We start from the raw sequence: 20,070 nt of genomic DNA, 5'->3' as shown, positions 1-20,070 counted from the left end.
CTGACAAATGCATGTTGTTATAAGCCTACTATCTTTTAACATGAAGAATATTTCCATTGTAATTTCATTGCGGAAACTGTCCAGTGCTCATATCCTGTTTGTTGTAATTCAATAGGTAAAACACACACACAAATAGCTTAAAGTCAACACTAAAAAACACTCCCAAATTGAAAAAAGAGCCAAAAGTAGAAAAAACATGTAATTCAGACCACAATCCAAACATAATCCACTCTCCTCCAAATGAGAACCGTGGCCATTCTAAACACCATTAATGGCACATTTGGCTGGGTCCGCTGAAGTAGCTAACTGACTGCACCGCACGTTCGTCCTGACAGGCAGACGGCAAGAAGAGGAAGTGAGCAACGCTTAGGGAAAAGGATGTACACGCCAGGGGTCAGACAGGGGTCAAAGCAGGGGGGGATTCTGGGAGATTAATGGCCGACCGAAGCAGGCTGCCTATAAGAGGGCACAAAGACATATCAGATAGGGCCTGTGTGCATCTCTGTGCGTTGCCTGATAAGCATAAATCACATTAAGATCATTAGAGAACAGTGGACGCAGTCAGAGCTGGCACAATGTGTTTACTTGTGTTGGAAACGCCAGTGCTGAGGCTGAATCTGCATATGGCGTGGAAGTGATAATCACATCCTTTATGGGTGACACAAATGTATACAGACACCTGCTCATGTCCAAATGCCCGGTGTAAATATATATATTCACCTTTACATAATCAGCAGTTTGATCATGTGTTTCATATAAAGTGTACGTATTAATTAACTTGCTGTACGTTTATTAGGAGTAGTAGGCGGTAGAAGCAATGGATGTATTTGCAAGAATAACAAAAGTAATAGCACTAGAAGCATTTGTGTAAGTATAATTAAGAACATTTGAACACAATCAGTATTAACATGTAAAATGTTTCTAAGAATTTAAAAAAATTGGTAATTTGGCCACATTTTAACATGAGCACACTTAAAGGACTGTATGGTGGAGGGCTCGCAGCCTGCTTACAGGGAATATTCTGCAGTATACAAGATATTTTGAACAATAAAACATCTATCACCTACAAATCTGTCTTGCATTTATTAAACTAGGTGTTTTACTGCTCAGAAATATTTTGAAAACATGCATTCTTATTGTGCTCCCACCTCTCCACAGATCTGACTTTCAGCTTAACATGGGGGTGTCTCCATGAAGATAAAAGTTTAATGCTGTGCAACATTCCAGGCAATCCAGTAACATCTCCACAGAGACGAGCACATGGCGGCTCCTTCACCACAAAATTTACATAAAGCACCTTTAACTTGTTGATGTTCTATTCTCCCAAAACCTTTACAAATCAATTCAAATTATTCATCTGACTTGACACCAGACTCAAATGTCGTCAAACATATGCACTCACTCAGACTGAGGAACATTACCAAACATGAATCCAGAATTAACCAGTATTGGACCCAGATCTCCACAGGCTCTGGCTCTGAGTTACGACTTCAATTACAGTGGCAGCACCAAACTGGGGGCTCTTGTGTGTTCCCAAGTGCTTAGGAAAGAAACAAGAATGAAGAAATAAGGAGAGGAGTGGATTGGAGATGACAGTCTGTTAGGGGCCGCTGAGAAGGAGGAGGAACACGGGGAGAGAGCGTGACCTTGTCTAGGAGCAGGCGTGATTAATCAAAAAGCTTTTATGAAATTATTTTCTGTTTCAGTGCATCCCTCAAAGGCTCTTCATTTATCACCCGTTATGACCCTTTGTTCAAGTGCAATTGTAGATGCACACTCCGGCACTTAAAAAATTCTGGGAAGTGATTTTGGAGGATTGAGGTCTAAAAATCTGTTGGTTTGAAAAACATGCAAAAGGTTAGTAGTGAAATAGTCCAAATAAAAAGGTAACAACTTGTCTATTGAATAAGTGCAAAAGATTCGAAGAGTACACTGTGTGAAACTTGACGATATGCCCTGTTAATGCAGAGGTGAAACTCTGCGTTGAAGTTTTTTTTAATGTTTTATGTGTATACTAATACTAATACTGAATGAAAATGTGTGTGTGTGTTTTTAACAACACTTCTACAAAACTACAAATGCCATGTACTATCATTTTAATTCAGTTTGTACTACACTTTTACAACTACAACTTCTACACTTACTACACACTACTTCAACTATTGGCAGAAGAGACTTAAATGAGCGGGGTATCCACTCTATAAAACTCTATAAAACTTGAGCCCTTTGCTGCTGACAAGTTTTTAAATATGTGTAATATAGTGCTTTTTCAGGCCATTGAAGTACTATGTGTACTATTACCGACACTAATTCTCCAATTACCGACAACTACTGTGACCACTACTATAAATACTACTGCGACAATGATTTATTAACTCAAAATACACAGTGCATTGAGAAAATACATAGATACTACTACAACTGCCCTGTTATTTCAGTATATCTATCTAGTTTACCGCTCCACCTCTGCCCAAGTGTACACAGTACACACAAAAGCGTACACATTGTAGGTGAGTGTGTTCAAGTGCTGCTGCCTCAGGTGACCGCGTGGGCTAAGCCAAACTATATTAACTCCATATAAAAACAGGGCAGAGGCAAGATTTACAACCCTGTCAGCACCCATACACCAGCACTGTAGGCAAACAAGCCCAGCTGCCATGGCACCTATTATTCATAAAGAACAAATGACAACAGTAAGGATGGTATTCAGACAAAAACCTAACACATAATGGAGAGTATTACGAGGAGCGCGCACACGAGGAAAGAGAAAGCAAGGAGGGGATGATTAAATATTGAAAAATCACAAGAAGCATGGGAGCAGTACAGATAAGTGAGAGTGAAGGGGAAAGAAGACATTAGGAGTCTTATGGAGGAGGGAGAGAGGGAGAGATGGGGGAGCTATGCAGAAGGACAGAGATAGAACAGAGGCTTAATGAAGACGGGCAGCCCCTCTCACCGAGCTGATAAGCAGGATTCTCCCATCGCCACAATGACACACAGAGCTATCAATAACGTCTGGGTGGCACACACTTCATTGGCACAGAAAGAAAGCAAGTGTGCCATCTGCTCCTGCCAGGACGCATTATACAGCAGGCATCTACGACAAGTGTGAGCGGACAGCACAGACAAAGCAGGACAACAGGGGTAGAGTAGAGGGGCACGGGGAGATAGACAGATTTAACTCAATAGCTAGGTGTATACTTAAAGCTGGGATATCTGTGAAAGGATGAAGAAGGAAGTCGATATTTAAACTGTGCCAGGTACGCCAACTTGTTCCTAGCTCTCATAAACCCTTTGGTATATTGCTCATTTTCACATATATATTTTTGGGCGCTTGCAGAGCTTAAGAACAGCTTTTTCAAACTGTGAAGCAATGGGTGGACTGCCCTCGCATAGCCAACACCTCATTCCAAAGTGTTCTTTCTTCTCTGTCTGCAATTATAACATGTTTTAGTATTAGCTACAGACGATGCACAGCGGTCTGATTTTGGCCTGAAGTGCTGCTTTTATGAACTCCATGAAGGAAAAACTAAATACGAAATTAAGCTGAATACCCAAACTTAAACAATGAAGCATATACATAGAAGTAAAGTAGCAGATAAATCTCCATAAATTATTACATCGACGTTCGACATAGGATAGATGGGACAATTGTTTTTGGGGGTTAATGTTTAAATAACTTAGTAACTATGCACTTATTTATTGCAGTTCATGTTTTTAACCCTATTGTACATTTAGAATAGTTTTTGAGGGGATAATCCTGTTTTAGGGTTATTGTGTCAGTGCTAAATTAGGTTCAATATTACCGTCTATTGTCTATATTTACTTCAACAATATATCGCACTTCAAATTTTGTTTTGCCAATCCTCAAGCTAGCCTTTAATCTGAGCTTTATTTTACCATAAAAAAGGGACTTAAACACTGAAATGGAACATGTACAATGTGAAAATGCATTGTTTGAATTCATTTTCTATTTTTTCTTTTTGAGTTTTCTTAGATCTTGTAACCACCTACTGATACATATGTGCTAACGCTTTTAACTAAAAACATAATTCGTATTTGAAAACATATATTTGATAAATATTCATAGGTTTCAAATTGCCAAAGAAATAAACGATTCTTTTTGAATTGTGAAAAGTTTTGAAGTTGTGATAGAATCCATGAATATTTGTATTACCGTATTTTCCGGACTATACGTTGCTGCAGGGTATAAGTCGCATTTTTTGAGGAAATGTATTTTACAAAATCTGAGACCAAGAACAGAGATTTTATCTTTAAAGGCAAGGTATAATAATAACAATAAAATAGAGAACAACAGGCTGAATAGCAGTACAGCACGCTAATGTAACACATTTATATTTATTCAGACAATGAACTGAATACGTGTCAGGTACGTTAAAGACAGTTAATCAGGTAACTATGCTAGCGTAACATATTTATATTTATTCAGCTACATGACGCATAGACAACAATCTGAATAAGTGTCTGGTATGTTAACATAAGATATTAACAATTGGAATTAATTAGATTAATTAGACATTAACTAGATAACTAAAGTATTAAAAAAACAAGCAACTAGTTACTCTGGATTTCACTTCAAATCACTAAATCCATTGAATTCTTCATCCTCAGTGTCGCTTCTGAACAACTCCGTCAGCTCCGGAAGTAGTTGAAGCGCCGCTTCCGTGTGGCTGTCGTACTGGTACATAAGCCTAGAGTGCACTCGCATGATTGTCAGTGTGACAATAACTATCGGAGTACAAGTCCCACCCCCAGCCATTATTTATTTGCATATTTATTTGCTTTAACAGAAGCTTAAAGTGGTTGGTTAACACAGTGTAAAACGATGCAAAACAGAAGAGTTTCTAGAGCATTTTATTTGATCAGGCAAAGTGAAAGGCAGCCAAGTAAGAAGAGTAGGTGTGTGAGAACAAGAAAACAAGGTACAAAAACATACACTTGCAAAGTAGGACACTCCCTCTGCTCACCATCAGTAACTTAGCCAATAACCTCGTAATATTCTCATGCCAGGCACACATTTCAAAGATGAGGAAAAAGCGTATTGAAGTCCCCAAACCGTCATTAATCTAAACTCTGCTTCCATTAGGGAAAGATTTGGAATAATTAGTTTTGTGTCTGTGTGAGTGTGTGTGTAACAGGAAATAGTGCACATATGCGGAGATTATGATACCAACTTATTAAAATGTGTGGTGGTGATCCAGGCTTCCCCCGGTGATCTGGCCTGCCTGAACATGTGTTTTCTATTATTGCATTGCAGACAAAAACTCAATCAGGTTGAATCTAATATATGAAGCCAACTGTATACAGCACTGTATGTTTGCTCAAGTCCGTGGAGAAGGATAATATTGAAGCGTAGAACATAATTAGAGTTTTGCTGCAGGAGGTATCCCTGCATGCTTGTGTAAATGAGAGTGTGGATGGGGCTGGTGGAGGGTAATTCAAGACAGCACAAGTTTGCCCCTAGATATGAATATAACAATGTGAGTGTGAGAGCTGATAGACCTAGATTCACAAAGCCATTTACGGGTCTTAATCTTGACTAAAAAAGGGCCATTAAAACTTGTATACCGTATACTACGTTTGTGTTTACTTGCAATTGTTGCTGTTTTTACTTTGCTTTCTACACATTATCAATCTGGCATGGCTCTCACTGAAAGCAATTAGAAAATGCATAACATTAGACAACACAACTGTGGAACAAGCCAAAAAAATCTAACTTTTGTTACTTCCAGTTGAAAGAAAAGCACGTAAATCTTCCCCGTCCATAATTGCACAAAGAGCTTCCTTCTGCACGCAGGTCCGTATTGACACTAAAATAGGCTGAAGTACATCTGTCAGTGCCACCATGTTTGTTTTTGTTCATTTGGGCACTTCGCCTTTGGCTTCCACACAAACCTCAATGTTGCTCTGTGATTGGTCTGCCCACACGATTATCTTTACAGCAAGTGCATGCCAAGATGGATTCTCGTGAGTTTGTGAATTCACAAATATCATGAGTATCCATCTTGTTGTGCAAGGATAAATCTTAAGTCACTCTGAGTACCTTCAATCTGCTTGTGAAATAGGGCCACATAGTGAACATTCTTTACCTCCAGGGAATATGGCTGTGTGCTGCTAATACAGAGCACAGAGCAGTCTACAGCGCTGCTTTGGGATGTACAGACAGAGGATTGGTGAAAGGAGTGAAGCACTCCCTTCACCAATCCTTGTCCTGACCACTCACTGCGTTTCCTTGAATTTGGTCCGGCTTTCATCTACATCCAACTTTTTGCTGATGCCTCGATGCTGGATCAAGGACGGCTGTTTCACATACTAGTTCCCATGCCTCTTTTGAAGTCCCTTACAGTCTTTTAATGAGTAGTGTCATTCTGCCAGTGCACATCCTAGTACACTCAGCCTCCTATGTTGTGAATTCATGATGATGGCATAATGGACCACCGGTTGCCCCATGCTATGGCTGAGATAGGAATTATATTTGCATAGTAAGCACTTGAAAGCTCATATGGTGAAGAGAGGGAAACATTGTCGCAAGTTCATTCATGCACAAAGCCAGCCGGGGGACCACATGTGTACGGTACAGTCCAGCCCCACACACACAACGCTGCTTGCTGCACAGGAGTAGCTCATACATATTGAGCAGGTAGGTAGCTGTGGAAGCCTGATTTAAAGTCTCTCAATTATGAATCTGGTGAGGAGCGCTGTTTGCTCACAGCTCATTACACGCTCTCCCCTTTATTCCACTTCTTCACAGAAAATGCCAGCCGTTCATTTAGCTAGAAGTGGTTAACATTTAGGAAAACAGCTGAAAAAAAAAATCATCACAAGGGGGAGGAGAGGTATGATTGTGTCAAATGAATCATCATGGAAATGAAGGCAGGAGGAGGTGGAGGAGCCTGAGCCAGATCTCAGCGGCCAATCAGATGGCGTGATTACTCACTGATCCTCTGTGGAGATGCTGCTCTTACATACTAAATCATGACACTATTACGGGTAGCGTCTGGAGCTTAGAAGTCAACTGATTGTCATGGTTACTGGTGGAATCGCCAAGGTAACTGATTTGTCAGGGAGAGGAGTAGCTTGAGAAAAAAAGTCATAGAAGTGTAGAGCCCTTAAGTGTTAGTAAACAACCTGGCTACCATTAAAAGAATAATGACAAGAGCTAAGCAGGGAAGACTAGCCTATATTTTATCTGGAACCACCAACAAAAAAGCACAAACTGAGAGCTCGACAAACAAATAGATTTTAGTTATGTAATGCCAATGCAATGGTAGAATACACCAGCAAGTGCAACAATGTTGGAGCCTACTTATTTAGTAAAGCAATTAATATAAATGCAAAATATGTTTTAATGTTGAAATTACATAGTCTTAGTCTCAGACAGTAGTTTGTAGTGAACAATGATATTAAACCCATAACTAATCCGACAAAGTTTGGCTAGCTGTGGGATAGTGAAACACTCACATTATGTGCTCTTAGTCCAGAAGTTGCCGTGGGCGCCACCATTGCCATTCTGGTTGTTCTATACAGACTACAAAGCAGTTTTAAAGCCTCCCAGAGAACTGGTGCAGTGTTGGCTTGTTGGTCACCGGAATGTTGAACATTTTACACAAATCAAGCAACTTTATATCAGATTTTAGAGCTATAAGTCTCATTGAAATTAATGGAATTTTCACTTAACCAGAAGTGCCGCCACAAAGAAAGCGCAGTTTAATAGCAATTAAGACAAAAGTAGGCGGTATAAGGTCAAGTCAGATTTTGAGAAATGTTTAAACAAACTTCTTCGTTGTTTCTTGTTGGCTACCTCTTACCTGTAGTTCATTGGTATTTTCGTCCATCTTTGTGAGTCCAAAGATTTTTCCCACTCAATGAAAAACACAAAGCAAGCAGCTCGCACCGGGAAGGCAAATGAGCATTTAAGATGACAAGTCGATTTCCAAATAAGTTGTGATAGGGCCTGGGGATCACTGCGTTCTGCATGGATAGTCTCTAAGGTCAGGGCCAAGCCAGTGGAGCGAACCTGATGCACCGGTCTGTGTGTCTGTGTGTTTACTCCTGTTTGCATCTCGGTGTGTCAGAATCAATATGAGCAGAGAATAAGGAACTCTGCCTAACATGTGACTACATTCCAGCGGCTCGCTTTGAAAGTGCTATCGATCACTCAAGTCTAGCTCAATACAGCTGTCTAACTCACCCTGACAAGTTAAAGTGAGACTTTTGCAATTCAAATATTCAGTTATAAGTGTTGGTGGAGCTTTGTTAGGTATAATGACAAGGTATGTGCTTCTTGTCAATGTATATTCAAATATGCTTAATGATTCCTCCAAAACCCTTGCAATTCTGAGCAACCCATGCACCATCTATATGCAGGAATAATCCGTAGGTAATCCGTCATCATTTTAAGTGCTTCCAGTATTACAGAGGTTTATTTAGGTTCACCATTCTTCATGTAGAGAGATATTTATTATGTTTTTGCAATTGTTTCTCGAACCTCTTCCTGTTTGTTTCTGGTAGGTCAAGTTACTAATGCAGACCTAATGTTATTATGTACTGTAAGTGGGAAAGTCAATTGAAAAATGCATCACTCACCAGAGACATCAGCCCATTCCAAACGACAGCGCATGCGAGTACTTAAAGGCTAAATCTGAGGTTTCTCAAGCAAGCGTGCTGGTTATAAATAGGTAGTGTAGGCTATCACTTCTAGGGGAGTGGGTGAGTCAGACTGAAGATTCTAGCTGTGCAAAAGCTGTGAAAACTACATTTTAATATTTTCTAGTGGGAAATAAATACAGTATTTAAGGACGGAAGGTCTTATTTTGAATTCTACGAAGCATTTAAAAACTCTATCAATACTAATCTACAGCCAATATGAAGAAGCATCATAACAGCAAACATGTATAAGCTTCCTAAAAACAAATACAGTTAATTTATGTGTTAGTGAATTGTACTGCTATGCCAAGGATGCCACCACTGGTTAAGGTTAAGGTACTTTATTGTCTGCATAGGGAAATTTGTCCTCTGCATTAGACCCATTCTTCAAGCAGTTACCCATCTCCAGATTTTGAGCTAGTCTTGGACCATTTTAGCTGGAGGATTTTTACCTATGGTGCATGTTTTGGGTTGATGACGGATACCAAAGTACCTGAAGGAAACCCACCCAGACATGAAGAGACACATGCAAACTCTGCACAGAAAGGCAAAGGCAGGAGTTGAACCCAGAAGCTTCTTGCAGTGGGTTAGAGTGTTAAAGTGTTAGCCATACACAGTCCTTGTTATCTGGCCTACCATATGAGAGGTTATAATGCTCCCTTTGTTTCATATGCTCTATGCAGTTCTCCATACATTTTCAAGATTACTCTGGCAATGCAAATTATCACTACTACCCTAAATGTAAGTTGACCAATAAAAGTATATTGTCTCTATTACCATTTAAATGTACAGTATCAAGTATACAAGTATCACAGCTTGCACATTATGGCTTTGCATTGTTCTGACCGCCACTAACTCTTTAAAGCGAGGCACTACCATTACCCACTCATTACACGGACACAAAACCCACAGCCCTAAGTAAGAGTGGGAGAGAGAAAAAACTAAACAAAAACTCTTTACAAATTTAAAACTGTGCTCCAAATTTAACCTCATCAATGATGCCTACTCAGACACCTCCTCTAACATCACAAATCCATATCTCCTACTTCCACTCCCACAGACCCCATTTCCACTCTTCAAGGCTAAATCACTTTCAAACTCCTAATCATTTTTACTTTTGGTACCACCAGGACGAGTGGCGCCGCAGAGGATTTTTCAAACATTGTAGGTAGACCAGATTGGACTAAATTGGGCCAGTGGCTTCCTCCTGTGTTTTTGTTGTTGCATGTGTGCATGCTCTAATTGGGCAGCGTCTGCATATGCGCGGGTTACACAAGGCCAATGAGGCTGGTCCAGACAGTTTAATGCCTCCGTTGAGAGATGAGGTTCAAGGACGCACTGCTCACTTGTTCTATCTGCGCCTCACTCTCCCCTCACCTATTTCACTTAGTTGGTCTTCCTGTGGGATATTTAGCAGTCCATTCACTTTTCCATTAGGAAGACTCCAACCTGGCCTCCACACACACTGTAATTAGTGTCTAAACCATAGACTAAGAGCAATTAGACTAAGCAGAAAATCCTCTGAGCGCTGCCAATTCAAAGAGAAGGCTATCATTATACATTTTCATTTTAACACACTCAGTTAATCTAGCACAGGGTAGTCATACAAAGTTTTATAATATAAATCTGGAATCTATTTCCCATTTGAACTGAATAATTCTGAATGAATTATTCCCAGACCATTTTTTCAAAAGTTGTTTTAAAATGGTAATTGGTCATTTTTATTACTTGATGGGTATAAGGGTGGGTAACCAGAATATGGTACAATAACCAAAAAGATTGTGGCTCGAAACTGTAATCAAAGTAACTTAATTTCAGGATTCAAGTAAACAATATATTTTCAGTCAACTCATGCTGCACAGTCCTTCACTTTGTTTTTTTTTTAATCCAATCCAATCCACTTTATTTGTATAGCACATTTTATAAACTGACAGTTTCCAAAAAGCTCCACAGAGACAGCACTTTGGAAACTGTTTGTTTCCAGCCAAGAAAAAAACAATCCAACAACGCACCAAATATTTTAGGTAAAATCCTGACATTTAAGCAGGATTAATCTAAGCTTGTACTTTCTATCCTTATTATATTCAGGTCTGAACCTCACCTGGCTGCACCACACTGATGCCCAGCAGGTTGGATGTGCGGTTGGCCACCCTGCTCCAGCTGTTGTCATAGTTCCTCCTCCACAGCACAGCGGTGCACTGGTACTTGCCCGCCTCCCGACGCCCCGCTTTGGTCACGGACAGCCGGAAGTTCGTGTTGGAGTGAGAGCGATCCACGGTTGTCCGGGTGCCCAGTCCTAGTAACTGCTCTCCCCACTGCAGGGTGCCCTCCCGAGTGAACGTCACCAGCTCCTTGAAGCCATCTCCCTGGCCGTCCTCCTCCGAGTCTGAGCTGGCTGGTTTGAATCGCCATGTGACTGAAGTGGGCACTCGGGGGTTGTGGCGGGGCTTGACCAAACAAATCAGGTCAAAGGAGTCTCCAAAAGTGATGTAGGGTGTCCTGGATGAGGCGGATACCACGAAGGAGGATTCTGTATGGGAAAAAAAAAAAAAAAAAAAAAAAAGAATATTAGAATGGCTTGTAATTAGTTTCAACCAACCAGCCTAGTTCAACTGATAGGCAAACATTTCTTATTTCTGCAAATGAAAGGCTCTGTACATTATTTTTACTGCTTTAAAAACATGAAAATCAGAGCTAGTTTATTTTAAACGGCTTGCAGCTGGCCAAAGTTATTCTTAACTTTTCTAGCACATTCCTAGCCTGCCCCACAAGTTTAAAAGTACATTTCCCAACTTTCAGTGGTGTCACAGTACGACTAAGTTAACCGAGCACTACCTGATTCTCAGACAATAGAATCATTTATAATTCGATGCAGACACACAGCAGTCTCTTTTTAACCCCAAGAGCTGTAAATGTGCTAAGGCAAAACTAATTATGCACAGGGAAAACAAGCACAGCCACTTTAATGTGTGGAATTGCAATACTGGAATTGCAGTACACTATCAACTAACTGCCTATTACATTATATAGAAAGTGATCATAAAAATATAGTGGGAATATTTATATGTAGGCTACACAGTGATTATAGGCTTGTCATGACAACAAACTTTGAAGTGTGATATATTGATGAAGTAAATACAGATTGTAAAACGATAATATTGAAACAAATTTATGCCAGTGACACAACAACCCAACAGCAGATTTATACCACAAAAACCAATCTAAATGTATAATATTGTCTAAAAAGATTAATACAAACAAAATAAATAAACACTTTAGTACACAGTGTGTATCTATAATAAGTCATATAAGTTATTAATTCAACCTTTTACGGCTCAAATCTTATAATGCCAAAAAATAACCAAAAATTCCCGAGTAGTACAAAGAAAACATACACACATAAACATTGACCCTCCAAAAATATTGTTTCAGTCAAATATTGTCTATGTAGTAATTATCAAGATCACGCATAATTGAGTATGAAGTGTAAAGTGTGCTAGCTTTCAGTGCCTGACTATTTTTAACCATCATCAGTTTATACATTCCCTTGCTTTATGTGCACACAAATCTTGGCACAATTCATGGCATCCATATTTACCATTTCTGTGCCCAGTGCTTTTGAGTTATCTACTGGCAGCGTATAAAGCAACGGTTTACACAGTCAAGTACAAATATTGAGTTTTTCTGATTCTCCATATGACACCAACTGTGCAAAAAAACGACAACAAACGTTTGCTATTGTGAACCTCAACTATTTACTTGTTTTTCTTGATCCAGCCGGCCAACACTTTTCTATTGACTTACGTTTTGTCTTGTGCTTGGGGCAGCCCTATACATTTCGTAGACTAACTCCTATTGTATTGCATAATAGTGTTGCTAAGTGAGCGAGCTCCAAAAGCCGGTGATGCAGACTGTACTTACTCAAAGTGCACTAAGGTCATATTGACAAACTACTGGAGCACACTACAATTTCCATTATAGTTTTCTCTAGTGGCATGCCCATAACGTAGCCACCTAATGTCCACGATACTCGTAGGTGTATGCATAACCCTAGTTTGTGTAAAGTTTATATACATTCTGTGTTAAAAGTGCAACTGAAATTAATGATAAACGATACAAAGCAAAAGCCCAAGGGAAAGATTTTCTGTAAACGGCGATGTTCAATCTATGCCCAACACTTTGCCAAGTCTAAACTCGCCTCATTACGCTAAAAATGTTCACCCAACTGCATACATTATTGCCAAGATACACCTACACATTTAAACATGTAAACATTTAAACGATAATTACTATTCTAGTTCACCAGTTTACTTGTGAACATTTGACATAAAAAGTTGTTTATCTGTAAACACCAGGAGGGACAAATCATACTGTAACCTAAACACATGTTTTTAGTGCTTGTCTACAAATAAAAGCATCTCTCAAGTCTTACATGTTTTAACAAATGCAATACTTATGACAAAAATAGATTCTAAAACACTAAATCAGGTTATATTTTGAGAAAGTTTTCACTAGTTGAAAATGTGATACGCCAACTCAAATCCTTGGATGGCACAAAAATAGACTTTTCTAATCCACTCTGTTTTTGGAAATCTCTATTTAATGAGATAGTCTGCCACTTAATGAGTCATCAGTCTTGTCCAGGTTCCTTATGAAGAGTGATTTTGCTCACACATGGCTCCTCTCCTCGACACTTTGCAGATTTCCAGGTGAAGTTCGAGTCGATCGCCTTGTCACTTTCTCTCTCTTTCCCGCAGCCTCTCACTCGCCCTGACAGCTATCAGCCCCAGTGTCCTTCAGGGGCTCACAATCAATGTGGGTCTGTCCGGGCTGGGCCGCTGCCTTGGGCCATAATTCTCTAATAGACAATAACTCTCCCCTCTAAGTCTATCTCTCATCTCAGTGCTTCCTCTCATTGCTTCCATCCATACTCCTCATCGCTGTAGACTGTTGGGACAATGGAGAAGAGCTTCCCAGGAATGACTTTCACTTTTGGATGAATAACAATGTGTCAACTGATGTACGGCAGGCCTATATATAGTGTATGAAGATGAAAGATATGATCTTTAGGTGTATAACCAAAAGACAAGGGCTAGGAGTCACACAACCACATTAGCTTTAGGAATTACCATGAGAATCTGACCTAAACCCAGAAAATGCAGTAGGTTGCATAAATGTGCATAAGTACAAAAACAAAACACACACTCAAATGAAGGAGGAAGAAAAAAGAACCAAACTAATCCTAAAGCTTTGAAGTTGTTGATGACTGAAAAGTACCAGTAAGCTATTTCATCAGTACAGTTATTTCCTTTACTTCCATTCTTACAATGGAAATGCAGCTTTATATTCATACCCATGGGATTGCCTAAAGCAGCATTATCCAAGAACATAGCCTATTAACTTTTACATTTCCAGCATTTCTTATCCAATAAGACTTCAATTAAAACGACTTCTTTAGCCGTTTTCCCTATAGGCAATTAAAGTTTCTCTCCCACCACAGACACCCTTGTGGTCTAAACCAAGCAAAGGAAACTTCTGATCGAGCACCTTGGGTTTACCATGGCAACAAACATCATGGTTCCCAGAGGGCATTTCTCTCCCTTTAGGTTCGTCTTCAGAAGGGCAGAGGTCAGAAAGGTGGTCCATATCATCAAGCTTCATTTACATAGAGTTTCCTGATGTGAGCTGCCCACAGTGCATACAGACATGGCATATATGAATTTTCTTTTATTTATTATCAATGCAAGAAGTTATTACAATATCCATCCGAGGAAAAAATAATAATAACATCAACAAAGGAGGATTTGACCACAATAGCTTGCTGATGTTTTAACAACTTCATTATTTTAGTGGTAGAGACTTCTTTTCCTAATCCCTATACATAAAAGGCCCATAATTACGCAATTTTCTTATCTATGTTATAATGTTGTTTCCTCATCACAATGTTCCACAGCAATAGCACTAAACTTACAGGCCAGATCTTTAGAGAGGCAAGCCCACTCACAGTAAGTTACACGTTTTCATAATAATAAAAACAGCTGTAAGATGCCATACTATGTACAATTCCATCTAAAAAAGTAACATGTCTGTGGAGAAAAGCAGGTAGTGGAAGCCCTCATCAGAACTGTTATAGTGCACCCTTAAGTCAGTGTGAGTACATTTTCCCCTTACATGGTTAACAAAATCAGGCCCATGGAGTCTAAAGACCAGGCAAAAGTTCCATCATTTTGCGTTGGAAGAGAGTCAAGTGCATCAGCTCTATGTGCATGACCGATTCAAGTCCAATAAAGCAGTATTTGGATCCTAAAGTGTGTGAAAACCAAAGACCAAAACAAATCTGTGGTGACCGTCACAAGCTAGCGCACTTTAAAAACTCCTTTGATCAAGAAGCATGGCGGACAAGCAGCGTTAAGAAACTCCACATTCTGTCTTCTCTTCTATTTGCATAATGTGTCCCTTGTTCCCCCCAACTAATGTTTTCTTCCGTTGCCCAAACTTAACAAATGGCCACTTAAAAAAGCTGACATGTTCCCTCTCACTAATCCATCCGCTGTCTCTCCTTTCTCTCTCTCCTTCCTCCTCTAAATGTGCAGCTCTGTGGTCTGCCAGCTCTGCTCCGCTCCACTGGCTTCCCTCAGTCCAAAGATGTCGGGCTTTAACTCAGCGCTGACGGAGAGGAACAGCAGACTGCGAAACATATTGCCTCTGCATTTCCATTCTAATAATTCGACCTAATCCATATGCGTGTGTGAGGGACTACTTTGCCATAATAAACTAGTGCTTTTGACGCGTGGCAGGTGGCGGGGAAAGTGCGCCACAACAGATCCCTCCCCGGAGCCAACATGAATAATATATATAGTATTATGCTATGTAGACTGGATCATGTGGAGTTGCTCATCAGACGTTAGCTAATCACAAACATATGCTTGTGTTTAATTTGGTGTACGCAAGTAAGTAGACTGTCTCGCTCTGTTTGTATATGGGGCACCTCGCTGATTTGTAGAGCTAATAAACACTGAAATGTGCTTTGAGGTGTAAACAGGTTATGACTAAGCATCTCTTAGCTGGTGTGTCAATCAGGATAAATAATTATGGCATTTAAAATCAATTAAATTGTATAAAGGTAGAAGAATTAGAAGATTTTATATACTATATGAGACAGCTCATTTTGGGAATACTTCAAAAGGATCACCACAGCGTCAATTTGGAATAGTTTAACGCTATGTAGTTCATACTTATTGAGACTCAAGGCAGAAACTTTACCGAGATCTGAATTGTAACTGTAAAAAATGAGTATTTGGCTTAACATAGACCATCTTGAAAAGGTTATATTGTGTAACTCTACAGTCCAACTGAGACCCAAGCTGGATAATGAATTGTAAAATCAGTTCTGCAGGCAATGATAAACGTGTATTCTTCTATAGTAGGGTGATTAACTGGTGTAAGGGAATATACCGTAAAACATAGTGGACTTAGAATATTTCCACATAATAGTGCTACCTCACAAAAAGCATTTAATTATGAAGATATCTGTTGAAAGTCCTCAGCCAAGTCCATTCGAGCTTTTTTGTCTTTTGTCAGTACTGTGAATATTTTATGATGATATTTTAAACCCACTGATTACCATAAGAAAAAACTGTTTGTCAAAAAAGATTCTAAGTAAAGCAAATAGCCATTCTAAAAATACTTCAGCAAAAAAAAAAGAAGCACTCATCCAGAAACCGTACTTTTAAGTCCTGCTCCTTTTCTACAGACTTGGGGCCAACTTTTCCCTATCCTCGCTCCCTTCTCTCCACATTTATGCACCGAAAACTCTGCTAAACTTTGGCCCGCAGTAAAGTTACATTCTGGAAAAGTTGTTAAAAGTTGTCCGTTTACATACCCACTGTCTTTACGGAGATTTTCTTGGTGTCCGACTTCTCTCCAATCTTCTCCCAGTTTATCTCCAGCTCACTGCCCGTCTGCTGCCACTCGGTCGCCTCACAGCTGTACTGTCCCTCGTCCCCAGGCAAGGAATTGTAAATGGACAAAGTAAAAGTACCCCCTTGAACTTTCTCCACTCGGATATCTCCATAACTCGCCCTGTCTCTGTAGTTAGGACTGTGCCATACAGCGCCATCCCGGTCCACTGTTGCTACTTCCAGGGGCGTCCCGTTTTCATCTTTGTTTGTCCAGTACCATACCACTGACAGAGGGCCCGTGGTGGTCAGAACCGAGCAGGTCAGCTGGATCACGTCTCCCTCCAGCACATCAGACGCGCTACTGGTCATATTCACTGTGATGTTGCTTTCTGTAAGACAAAAACAATACAACGACATGTAAGAAGAAGATATCCAGTGTTGTGACAGGCTAGCTCGAGAGTTATTTAACTTTTTTTTTTTTTTTACAGAGAATACTTGTCAAAAGTAGAGTGCTGAAAGCCTTGGGCAATAAAACAAATCTCTTTTTACTTGGAGACAACCTTGTGCATGTGTGTGGTACTCGCGGTGGCAATAGCGTGTTATGTTAACCAGCCTACGGCACTTAGAAGGAGACGACAGTCGGGCTTTAGTAGGTTACTGTCAGTGCATGTGGGTTAGATTCTTTGACTAGACAGGTGACCATGTTCCCTTGGGCAAAAGATGACTTGAATTCCGCCACATTAAAATTCAGCTCGGATCAAAAGAATCTACAAGAATAATGTCGATGTCCATCAAACGTTACAGACATGGCTTTGACCCTAAATAGCTGCCATCTCTCGGGGTGTGGCTATCGGTTTCTTCAGTACCTCGCTCCCTTTGGCTAGGCTTTGTAGCATAGTGCTTCTCACAGACTAATAAGCTAAAGCTCTCAACGAATAAGAAATAAAGTGGCTTCCTGCTTCTCGTATGAACAAAGAGAAAAGGCTTCATCCCCTTCCCTTTTCCCTGCCTATTTGAACAGCCTCGGAGGACTTTTTTTAGCTGGCGGACAGCATAATATTTTTATATTCTTCCACAGCTTGGGACATTTTTGTGTGATAATCGATCCAATGCTAGAATAGTGTATAAATGGAATTTGTAGGTATTGATTTACTAGATAACTCAGTTTAGTGCATCTGTCTTGAATCTTTTTCTGATTTAACTGCATTTTTACAAACTAGTAAAACAGATCCATGTCAGACAGTGACATAAGTTACACTGAAACTGACCTCATTGGCCTTTTCCAAACTACTAATGTGCTCACTGCATGTAAAATGAAATGTAAAAACAAAGTACATCGGTCTGGACATGACTAATCGTGACCAGTAAGTGCTTCTTTCGTGTACAGTCAGTTGTTCTTTTACACTTTTAGCTCAACCACAATTATTCAAAAGTGCAGTAAAATTGCCTGTTGTTTGTTTATCCAATCCAAGAATGGCTGGCTAAGTTATTCATCACGGAACAAGGAGGTCCCAAGTTTGATTTCCAGACTGGGAGGTGCTTTCCTGTGTACAGATCGTCACATGCTGCACTGTGGTCACCTACTCTTGACAGGTTTCCCCAGTCGCATTATGGGTCAAATGCAGAGGACAAATTTCTTTATGAGGACAATAAAGTATCTTAATCTTTAAAGCATGTGCAAAGTCTAGCATCATTATTGGTCTAACAATGAATGAGACTGCTTTTTGTCATTATGTACATGTAATTTAGCTTATTTCTCATCAACCTGGTCCATCAGACATTTTCTCCCAAACCTTTCCAGCCCTTCCCCTCTCGTGGCTTCTCTGTTTACAGTCTACAGTGCCTTTGACTCCTGCTGCCTCCTGGCCCTGCTCCTGTCCTCTCTGTGTGCACGATATGAGATTCAGTGGAGCTATTCTCTGCCTCTCTCGCTCCTCAAAAGGTAAACTCATCCATCACCGGCAGTTTGTCAGGACTGTTTACGTCTGCGTTTCCCTCCGCTGTCACCTGACTCATCAACTTTAACCCCTGTCGCTGCTTATTACCAAACCTCTCTCCATTCTGCCAATTAGAGTGATAAAGCACGTCTCACGATCCTGTCCCTGATATGGGCAATTTTTAGGGGAAGAAATAAGCTAAACCTGACCCCTGTGTTTTATGGAAGTTCATATTTGCCAGCAGGGGCTATTATGCTGTGTAAACGTCATAAACATCTTTTATGGGGCGATAGGGTCTGTCTAAAAAAATAAATAAATGTGTAATAGCGTTGTGCAGGTTTTTTAAGGTCAGAGAATGTTGTAAACGTGTTTAAAATAAGATAATAAGATGAGTGTTAAGATTCTGGTCCCACCTCGCAATGATAAGCAAATCGAAATGTTATGGCTTAAACCTGGACAAAAAAACTCACATTAACCTGCCAACCTTTCAGCTCCACTTTCTAAAGTTCACTAATATATGCAGGAGTTGTGGTTCGTGATGAACTAAAACAAAAATGACATTGCGGATCCTTTGTTGCCTGCTATATTTTTTGGTGCGATTAGTTCCAGAATAAAGTTTCATTTAAGCAATATTAATTATATGGTTGTTACCTTTTATGGTGATTTTGGCACCTAATTACTACATCAATACACTAAGTAAATACATTAGAGGTAATGTTCCATCCAGTACCAGCTTTTAGAATAAAGGCGTTCTGTTTACAACTTGAAGGGTCTATTAATTCTTATTTCACCAATGACTCCCCTTTGAAAACTTTTTACCGAGACCTTTACATCCCACCGTATATTCTTAGTGGTTTAAGGTTTAGAGGTGTTGTTCAGGGCATTCTTTTGGGGTGATTTAGCTGGATACGGCACAGTCAGGTATAAGCGAGATATTACCCCGCCATTATTATGCTTTATTGCAGTAGTAGGGAGCCCTGTGCACTGTTCCGCGCCGTAGTGTACACATGGGTCGCAGCCAATGATCCAGACTGGTAGCAGGCCCATTACCTGATAAGAGTAACCTGGAGAATAGCTGTAACTGTAAATCAATCGCATGCAAACCCAGGGGCCCCCACAGACAGAAGCGTTTAACCCCGACTGAAAAGGGTGGGTCCAGGCAGAACAGTCATTTGTGCCTCTGGAGACACGTAGATAGGCCCCGGAGAGACTAAGGGATCTTTTTCTCTTTCATTTCATGGCTGTTAGCTGAGCCTGTTTGAGTCTGGACTACTCCCCATTATACCCCTTATAGTGAAGCCCCCCCCTCCTCTCAGTTTCTCCAGCTAAGCCAAAGGAAATGGGTACAGGCACACAGTATAATGCTGCATTAGAGATCCTTAGCAATCCACTCAAACTGAAAATACATCAGGAATAAGAGTGCCAGTGTAATTTGTTCTCTTACCAGCTTCTAACAACAGGGGCTTTGTTCACAATGGACAACTTACTGCTTGGACATTAAGTAGAAAGCACTACCTGTTTTAGTGCATGGACACTGGGCCTTTTTGTGGATCATTTGAACAATT

The 20,070-nt window shown here is 40.1% G+C and overlaps 1 protein-coding gene across 1 annotated transcript in view; it reads right to left on the bottom strand.

Moving 5' to 3' along the window:
- Positions 1–20,070, bottom strand: part of igsf3 (immunoglobulin superfamily, member 3) — a 108,061-nt gene that overhangs the window by 17,083 nt on the left and 70,908 nt on the right. Inside the window, exons 5-6 of the mRNA XM_033987240.2 lie at positions 16,550–16,957; positions 10,769–11,197 (exon numbers count right to left, since the gene is read on the bottom strand). Coding sequence (XP_033843131.1) covers positions 10,769–11,197; positions 16,550–16,957 — 837 coding nt within the window. The remainder of the gene's footprint in view (positions 1–10,768; positions 11,198–16,549; positions 16,958–20,070) is intronic.

This window comes from Periophthalmus magnuspinnatus, chromosome 21 (genome assembly GCF_009829125.3).
Source record: "Periophthalmus magnuspinnatus isolate fPerMag1 chromosome 21, fPerMag1.2.pri, whole genome shotgun sequence".
Taxonomy (NCBI): Eukaryota; Metazoa; Chordata; class Actinopteri; order Gobiiformes; family Gobiidae; genus Periophthalmus; species Periophthalmus magnuspinnatus.
The sequence above is the reverse complement of the archived record's forward strand: the minus strand, read 5'-3'. Positions and strand labels throughout refer to the sequence as shown.